At 50.2% G+C, this 9519-nt stretch overlaps 1 protein-coding gene across 6 annotated transcripts in view; it reads right to left on the bottom strand.

Annotated features, from left to right (window-relative positions):
- Nucleotides 1–5588: 5588 nt before the first annotated feature.
- LOC103259600 (up-regulator of cell proliferation) overlaps nt 5589–9519 on the bottom strand; it is a 59248-nt gene continuing 55317 nt past the window's right edge. For all 6 annotated transcript variants that reach the window (XM_008057255.2, XM_021711914.1, XM_021711915.1 and 3 more), the window contains one exon: nt 5589–8918. In XM_008057255.2, coding sequence (XP_008055446.1) covers nt 6325–8918 — 2594 coding nt within the window. In that variant the 3' untranslated portion in view covers nt 5589–6324. The remainder of the gene's footprint in view (nt 8919–9519) is intronic.

The raw sequence follows: 9519 nt of genomic DNA, 5'->3' as shown, positions 1-9519 counted from the left end.
TAATGGCCATTCCAGAAAGAGTTCCAAAATTGCTTTGATGGGTAGACTAAGCGCTCGCGTCAGTGCATAGCTTCCCAAGGTGACTGCAGTAATATTCAGCAATAAGGTATGTAGAAGTTTTTCTAGGAAGGGTTTGCGAACTTTGTTGTCAGACCTCACGCATCAGTATGACTTGTTACAGTTTTTTGTTTTTGTTTTTTGAGTTGGAATCTCACTCTGTCACCCAGACTGGAGTGCAGTGGCCGCTCCTGGCCACCGCAGCCTCGACCTGCTGGGCTCCGGCGATCCTTCTGCCTCAGCCTTCCAAGTAGTTGGAACTACAGGTGCGCGCTACCACATCCGGCTAATATTTGATTTATTGTAGAGATAAGGTCTCACCAAGTTGCCCAGGCAGGTCTCGAACCCACGGGCTCATTGTTACAGTTTTAAGTCACCAGTGAAAAAAATTAGTGGGGATATTTAACTTCCATTTGTGGGTGTTTTGACACACTTGGCTTCCATCAGTCCCATAAAGGAGGCAATGTTTCCAGGCTTTACAGATCAGAAGATGGAGGTGCAGAGACTCACCTGAGGTTACAGAATTAGTACATGGTTGCAAGCCTTCTTGCTCCAAAGCATGTGCCGTTCCCATATCTGGGGTCCCACTGCATAACTTGGTGGTGAGAGCTCAGAACCATGTTAGGATAGGATAATGGCCTGGCTTCCTGTAGCTTGGTGCAGACAGCTCCTGACTGTCCTCAGGGAATACCTGGATATGGAGAAGTCACATCCAGGAGCAAGTGACCTCACATGAAGCACTCACCTGCACTCCTGAGAAAGGGATGTACAACTTTTTCTCAGATGTGAGCCTTTGTTCTCCACATGAAAACCAGGAGGATCCAGAAGTTTCTTTTTTTTTTTTTTTTTTTTATTAGGAGTCTCACTCTATTGCCCAGGCTGGAGTGCAGTGGAATGCTCATGGCCACCACAGCCTCGACCTGCTGGGCTCAGGCGATCCTCCCACTTTGGAAGGCTGTTGCTCTTATGCTCACAAAGCAGTGGTCTTCAATTCTGATTGCACAATAGCTAGACCCTACAGGCTCTGTGGGAAAAGGGACAGGCACTCATGCTTGCTTTGATTGATTGACTGATTGAGTCGGAGTCTCACTCCGTCGCCCAGGCTGGAGTGCAGCGGCATGCTCACTGCCACCGCAACCTCGACCTGCTGGGCTTAAGTGATTCTTCTGCCTCAGCTTTCCAAGTAGCCGGAACTACAGGCACGCGCTACCACGCCCGGCTAATTTCTTTTTGATTTATTGTAGAGATGAGGTCTCACCATGTTGCCCAGGCTGGTCTCAAACCCGTGGGCTCAGGCAGCACTCTCATCTCCATCCCTTAAATGATTCCAAATTGCAGCTAGGGTTGAGAACCAGTGTCCTGAACTCACAGTTTGGTAATTTGGAAGACTATCAAAATGTGGACTTGCAGAGCCCCCTCTGGGGGCGAAGGCGGTTGGATGATCCTGGAAGACCATGACAGCTCTCTGAGGGGACTGGCCATAGTCTAAGCCTGCCACTCTTGGGCCACAAGGCAGAGGAAGGTCTTTTGGGTGATGTGGACTTGAGATAGTCTGTTCAGTTGGGCTCAGCGCAGCCACCACGGGCTCACCAAGTATGCTCAGGAGATACAACATTGGCTAGGCTACAGAGACACTGTGTAAGAGGGCACCCTCTGCCCTCTTGTACTTCCAGCCTGAGTAGCTTCAGAATCCAGCCTTAGGAAGGGGGTATCATCCCTTTCTGTTGGCTGGATGGTGAGCCGAGGTAACTCCACTCATGATGGTTCTTTTTGACAGCCGATTTACCCTAACTCAGAAGCTGCTGACTTTGTAAACCTATGCTTTTAACATTAATCCTGATGATTCATTTTCTAATAACAACCCGTTTACCAGGAAGAACCCCAGAAGCTCTCAGTGCTATTCTGGAAAATAGGTCATCCACTGAAACCCTACAAGTTAAAGCTGAGAGGTGTCAAACCGCACATGGCCAGGATGGCTCTGCCTGTTACCCTGTGAGATCCTGCTCCCTTCTACCTCCATTCTCATCTGTTGAGGCACAGAGAGAAAGACTAGACTCAGTGGGTGAGGTCCCAAGCAACTACTACTGACTTCAACTTTGGAGTGCTAAGGAGTCTACTCTCCTGATAACAAAGCTGCAAATTAGAAACGACTAGTGCCACATTGGGACCCCAGGATAAAAGAACCTGAAGAAGTGAAAGCCAGGCGCAGTAGCTCATGCCTATAATCCCAGCACTTTGGGAGGCAGAGACGAGAGGATTGTCTGAGCCCATGGGTTTGAGACCAGCCTGGGCAACATGGCAATACCTCGTCTCTACAATAAAAAAATTAGTCGGGTGTGGTGACATATGCCTGTAGTTCTAGCTACTGGAAAGGCTGAAGTGGAAGGATCGCCTGAGCCCAGCAGGTCGAGGCTGCGGTGGCTGTGAGTGTGCCACTGCACTTCAGCCAGGGTGACAGAGTGAGACTCCAATTCAAAAAAACAAAACAAAAAACAAGAACCTGAAGAAGCCAAAGTGGTGTTTGTGATAGATGGGGTCAAACTAAGAAAGACGAGACAGAAGGATAGGCCTCTTGGATGGGAGCAAAGTGTGGTGGCTCATGCCTAGAGTCCCAGTGCTTTTGGAGGATGAGAAGGGAGGATCACTTCAGGCCAACATAGTGAGACCTCTTTTAAAAAAAAATTTTAAAAGACAATAATGGGCTTAAATGGGGAGACAATGAAAACGTGGTAAGACAAGGACCAAGAGGGGCACAGAAAGGTCCCTGACCTCGCAGGTGGGCATGAATGGAGGTGAGGCTGAGCACCAGAGACTGCCTTGAGAGAGAAGTGTCCACCAAAGTCAGCCAGCGTGAAGCAGGCGGAAAGGGCCCCCAAGCAGACAGCAGTATGTAGGAAACAACTGACTCCAGAGTACGGGAGCTATGGGCTGAGGATACAACTGATGAAATGATAGGAAAACCAGGACCAAAGTCACTGTGACTTTCTTCTGTGGTCCTGACTCATCAGAGTTCATAAAACCATACTGGGGTGTAATTTTGTCGGTGTCTTAGAAGAACTAAGGATAGGTTTGTGGCCAAATCATTTATTACAGACTCAGAAAAAGGATTTTTCCTTACTGGGCTAATTTACCACCTGAGGAGTTGGGGCAGCTACCAGATCAGGTTTACATTGGTACACACAGCTCAAAACGGGCCCTGCTAGGTGCTGTATTTTGGTAAATATAAGGGAACATCAATTAGATGTTGTTTTACATACCATTAAGAAAGAAAGACCAGGCAACAGAGTGAGACTCTGACTCAAAAAAAAAAAAAAGAAAAGAAAAATGAGGTGGGCATGGTGGCTCATACCTGTAAATCCCAACAATTTGGGAGGCAGAGGCAGGAGGACTGCTTGAGCCCAAGAGTTCGAGACCAGCTTGGCAACATAGTGAGACTTCCTCTCTACAAAAAAATTTAAAAATTAGGTGTAGCAGTGCATGCCTGTAGTCCCAGCTACTAGGAGGGCTGAAATGGAAGACCACTTGAGCTCAAGAAGTTGAGGCTGCAATAAGCCAACATCATGCCACTGTACTCCAGCCTGGGTGACAAAGCGAGACCTGGACCCCAAAACAAACAAACAAGAACTGAAACTGATGTAGAAGGCTGGCAGTTTCCTGTGCACAAGCCTCATGGGTGTCCTGCCTGGGGCAGACATGGAGATGGGTGCCTTGCTTGTCTCACGCAGATTGGCTCCTCCACAGCTATGGGGTAGGCGTTGTGTGAGCACCTTCCAGCCCTACACCAGCACTAGTGGGGGAACTAAGACTTCAAGAAGCTGAGTGACTTTGCTCAAGGGTCATGTAGCTAGTAGGAAGCAAGGCCGAGATCCAGAACCAGGCCAGGTGTCCTGTGTGCTGAAGCGAGCTCCAACCCATCTCACAGGAGAGAAGACACTCTCACTCCTTGTCTCAATCACCCTCAGGCCCAACTCCTCCAAGACACTTGCTTGGTCCACTCTTTCACCAAATGGGATCCCTTGTGAGCAGCCCTGTTCTGTCCTTTCTTCTGAGCCGCTTTCATCACTAAGCTGGGCTCCAAGAACATGGCCGCCCAGTACCCCTGTGGCAAGCTCTGGGGCTCCTCAGACATCAGGTCAGATACCCTCAGAGCTGATGCAGGAGGGGTCTCTGGCTGTGGTGAGCATCCAAGAATGGGTGGAGCAGACTGAGGTATAGCATTTTAAACTTCAGGGCTACCAGGGAAGACCTAGGTGTTGTGAAAACTGGGATCCCAAGAACAGGTGACTGAAGGGCTGAAGGGGAGGTCCTTCCACAGGTCACAGATTTGAAACACCAACTTTTCAAAAAGGGCTGCTGCAGCCCATAAGTGACTCTTCCTGGAAAAATAATTCAGCTCCAAGGCAGCCTCTCCTGTTACAATATCCGACAGGAGTGATGGTCGTTTTGACACTACCCTGGCAGTTCCAGAATCCCTTGGGTCACTTTACCATGATTTCTCCATAGTGGTCCCGCTCAAGCTAACCCCTCTTGCTCCAAGTCTATTAAATAAGGTCTTTAGACTGGTGTGTTTTCAACAGTTTAAATACTGCAGGCAAATGTTTTTATCTAATTACACAGTATCTTGGGCTTAGGGGATGTATTGACTACTTCTATAAACTCTTTCCCCAGAAAAAAAGTTTCACAAGTTCAGCGATTCAATCTTTGGGCAATGGACAGATCCCATGTGAAGAATCCTTGATTTGTAAGGAATCACTAGGACTGGCTATCCTGCTTCAGATTTTCAGAATAGCTTGAATCAATATGCAATGGAACTGGTTGATATTCAACAATTTTGAGAGGAGTCTCCAGTGTTTAAACTTGAAACCCAGGAATATTCTTGTTCTGAAATTCCAGAAAATTTCTGAAATTTTGCTGGAGAAGTCCCTGAGCAGCTTCCACGGATCTGGTGAGAAAAAGTCTTAGTATTTTCAACTGAACACGTTATAATAATGATCCCGAGGGAGATGAAAGTTTCTACAGCCTGAGGATTAGAGATTTTCTTCCTGAGTTTCAGAAGGGAAGCCTTTCCTGGGGGTGAGCCTGGAGGCTGTGGGAGCATGGAGAGGAAGAAGTAAGGAAGAGACACAAAGCTGAGTGGCGAGAGCACTGCCCTTCATCCACTCCTGCTCTGCCCATCCAGAGGCTTACCTGCTCTAGGCCTCCCTTTCCCCACCTATGGAATGGGGCAATGATGGAGACAGCTCAGAGTTGCTGTGAAGGCATGTAGTTTCAATTTCCAGTAACAGCCTGAAGAATGGCTCTTTGCTTAAACAGAAGGAACAGGCATGTCTCTGTGCTGTCCACCATTCCAGAGACTGCATGTAACATGCCCCCTTCTCAGTCAGACTCTGCTATCCTCTTTGAAGAAACAGGAGAATTAGGGCACAGAGAGGCAGAACCTGTTTGTTACCGTCATTTGTACATTCATTCATTTCATTCATTCAACAGACATTTATTAAGCGCCTACAATGTGCCAGGCCCTGGGGACAAAGAGCTGGATAATGGACAGTCCCTGCCCTCAAGGAGCGCACAGTCTGGGGGGCAGACATGTAAACACATGAGTTACAATGCGCCATGTGAAGTATGTGGCAGAGGTAAAACAAAGTGCTGTGGGGCACAACAGAGTGACCGATGAACTCTTCCTGGGCAGGAGTCAGGGAAGCCTTCACAAATCAATCAATAAATATGGTGCCACGGTAGTGCCTTGCACACTGTGGGCACTTACTGCAGGGGCCAGGATCATGTCACCAAAACATCTCGAATGCTGGTCCACCAAGAGGCCCTAGGTTTGGGTGGGGACAAGGCCTACCTCTGTTTCCTCAATTTCCCCACCTCCGTCCTGGGTATCTCCTGCCTGCCTGGGCCTGCACTGGTTGAGGAAACAGCTACCCACGCCAGGGGCCAGTGACAGAGAGCAGCTGTACAGAGGGCTCACCTCACAACATCCCTGTCAGGGGTTAAGACAGACAACAAGTGACTGCTTGTGTCTCGCCCACCACGGGGGTCTTTTATATTCCCGATAACATCTCTAAACTGGTCTGTGAGGTTACTTCCTTTCTTAACACTGCGTAGGAGACTCCAAACCCTCTGTCTTTTGCTTGTCTTCCTTCTCATGTGGGTAGGACACCAGTCATTCTTATGTGCCAGGGTGCAGTCACACATGGACACCCCATCAGGACAGGCCACCCACAGCAGCCTCCTGCACCTGAACTTGGTTTGTCTCCACACTCAGAGCCGTCTCACCAGCTCAATGAGCTGCTGGATATTTTTGTTTTGATTGGACAAGCCATTCCTGATGTTTTCTAGCAGGCATCTCTTCAATTCAAATATGGCTTCACTGTAGGCTAAGCTCACTGCAGCCATGGGAGGTGCCCCATGCCACAGGCCGGGGATGTGCCAGATGTGCTGCTTCTCAGGGTCGCAGAAGGCCAGCCCTGCCAGTGCCCGGAAGCCCTCACCCTGTTTCTCCATCTGGGCTGCAGCTCTGCTTAGGTCGCCAGGTGGATCCAGGAGCTGTCTCCTGTCTCTCGGCCTGGGGTTGGGGGCAGACATTTCATGAAGGTTCTGGTATACAAACTGATAGTTGGGCATGTGCCCTGTTTTTTCCAACCTCAGAAATGCATGCAGAATAGCTGGCGGAATGTCCCTTGTTTCAGCTAAACTGACCACAGTGACGTTGCTCAGCCCCATAAGCAGAGTGGCCAGCGAAGCCTCCAGCTCAAACCTGTCCCCAGCCGAGGTCAAAGCCCCACCTATCAGCCCCCCAGAGTCTATCACTAGGATGTGGTCACAGCCCAGGTCCTGGCTGAAGCCCTCAGCCACTGTGATGAGCTGCATAAAGGCCCCTCGAGAACTACAGCTCTTCCCTGTGGCAAACCGCAGCCCAAACATAGTGTTGAGGAGTGTGGACTTTCCCGTGCCTGGCACCCCAAGGGCTGACAGAACCACTAGTCGTGACCGTCTCTCCAGTCGGACATGCAGCTCTTTCAGGAGCCCTGTGACCCAGCGGACAGGAGTGCTCAGGGTGCTCCCGTCAATCAGTTCCAGGGGCTGCCCTGCCAGCAGCAGCTCCGAGGCCAAGCCTGGGAAGTGGGCAAAACGCCTCTGGCCTGCCGGCAGCCTCCCTGCCTCCACCAGGCAGCTCTCAGCCTCATAAAACTGTCCCATCTCCCGCAGGAAGTGCTCCACCCCCAGGGGCTCGGGCCAGAGAGGCTCACCCAAGTCTGCGGCCCCCCCATGCTTTGGTCTCAGAGTGAGCAGAGTCTCTGAAGGTTGTCTCAGTCGCGGCTGGGCTACCCGAGCCAGCCCCCACTCCATCCACCTCAAGAAGTACTGCTTCTCGCCCGGGGAGGGGCTGCTGATCCCCGAGATGAACTCTTGAACCCCTGATGTGGGGTCATGGCCATTCTGCTGCATCCTAAGTTCTAGCAGCCGACGCCTCAGGTCAGCCCTGTGCTTTTCAGGGGGATCCGTGGCCCACTGTAGTTGGCAGAACTCCTTTTCCACTTGGGCTGCCTTTCTCCAGGGGTCCCCCTGCAGCCTCAGCTCATCCCTTCTGTAGGCATCTGAGTCTTTGATCTTCCTAGTAATTCTCTCCATCCGGTCTTTTGCCTTCTGACACTCCTCACAGTCCTCATCAACTTTTAGGCCCAGCTTACGGGCTGCATGTGCCATGTCCTCTACAGACACCCTCCTGCAGGGGGCCCGCACCACGTTCCCGATGATTGCACGAATCCTCTTCACAAAGCTCTCGCTGTCAGTGCTGCTGACTTTCACAAGGACGTGGGAATGGTCTATTTTCAGCACAGGAATTAATTTATTCAAGAATCTCAGGTTGGTGTTACGTTTCCCACGGTAAGGACTCAGAATGAAGTAGTATTTTGTGGTCGACTCCTTCATGGAATACAGCAGTTTGTATTCTTTCTTACTGATGTTGTCGGTCAATATAAACACAGCAGAGGAGATTTCTGTCAAGAGTTTAAACTGCAGCCAATGAGACCCAATGTCACCTCTCAGGTTCAGAAAGGCCACAGGCTCCGGGAAAATGTCCAAGTCTTCCCTGCCACCAGGAAAAAACCAGGAAATTTCTATCAACCCATCTGCAATCTCCCGGGGATTGGTGCCCAAGTTGAGGTCCCGGTGCCAGAAGCAGTCCCATTGCCTGTGGCCCGGGCTGAGGATGGCATTGAGAAGCTGGGACTTGGAATTGCTACTGACATCCATGCGCACAAAGGCAAAGGTGGGTACTCTGGACAGGACCACACTGTCTTCACGGAAGCTCCCTAGCCCCCTCGGGGGCTGGGACCACCATGTCCGCATAATGCCCCGCATGGCCCACAGCAGAAATGTGTGGTAGTGGTTTTCTGAGTCAGGCAACACAAGAGGGAGTGCAAACTGGCAGAGGGACATTTTCAACACTATTTCTTGTTGCAGGAAACTGTCTGAGGAGAGCAGAAGAGCACAGAGAAGGTCTAAGGGGTTCACTGGTGTGTCGGGAGTGGGCAGCTCAGAAAAAGAATAAATGTCAGCGGTGATGTCATCAGCGGGGTCCCAGTAGATGATTTCCTCTTCCATCTGGCTCTCCTTCTCCACAGGCCTGGCATCTGGAAGCACATCCAGCACCATGGTGGTGTTCCTGGCTTCCGCATTGAGGGCCTGCAGCTTCCTAAGGAAATTCCAGGGCAAGTCTTTGGGAACCTGAGGAGCCCAGTTCTTCATGCTGTCAAAACTTATCTGCAGAGAGTCCTGGAGGCTGAGTTTCTGGACCTGGTATGTCTCTAGGCCCAAAAGTGACAGCATTTCTTGAAGCCTGCTTCTCTCCACTGTGGAAAGAAAGGAAGACATAAGTGCTTACCCTGTGCTCCCAAGCCAGGGGCAGAGCAGAGCAGGTGAGGAAGAGCCCAGCAGGAGGTAGGAGTGATGACTCCCTTCACAGGCAGGATGCAGGCATGGGAGGTTCAGGGTATGCCAGAGGCTGGTAATAATACCACTCCAACCACAGATATATGTGACTTCACAAAAAGGAAAAACAAATGGAAATAGAGAAGTCACGTCTAATAACTGGGAAAGTCCATGCAAAATCTGATTTCTCTAGAAGCCTGTAAGATCTAACACTGAGCTCAAAATGAATTGGCTGCAGTGAACAGCACTTAACCCCTAGATGCTGAATGCAGGCCCCAATTCCCAGATCACAACTCACTCCCAGGAATGTATTTCTGAGCTTCTGGCCCCACACTGTAGCCTAGCCCTGGGCTTCTTGTCCTCACTCCATACCTTATCCCTGCTGGGGGTCCACTTGATGTCACCGGGAAGTTCCCACAGGGGCATAATCACCAAATCAGCTCTCTGGCTTTCTAGTTAATGTTTTTATCTCTTTGCAAATAAGTTAGAGAGACTATGTTAAAGGAAACAGTAAGATATCAC

This window comes from Carlito syrichta, unplaced genomic scaffold (assembly GCF_000164805.1).
Source record: "Carlito syrichta isolate Samal-C Ts95f unplaced genomic scaffold, Tarsius_syrichta-2.0.1 Scaffold302911, whole genome shotgun sequence".
Lineage (NCBI taxonomy): Eukaryota > Metazoa > Chordata > Mammalia > Primates > Tarsiidae > Carlito > Carlito syrichta.
Note: the sequence above shows the minus strand (reverse complement) of the source record. Positions and strands in the feature narration are given on the sequence as shown.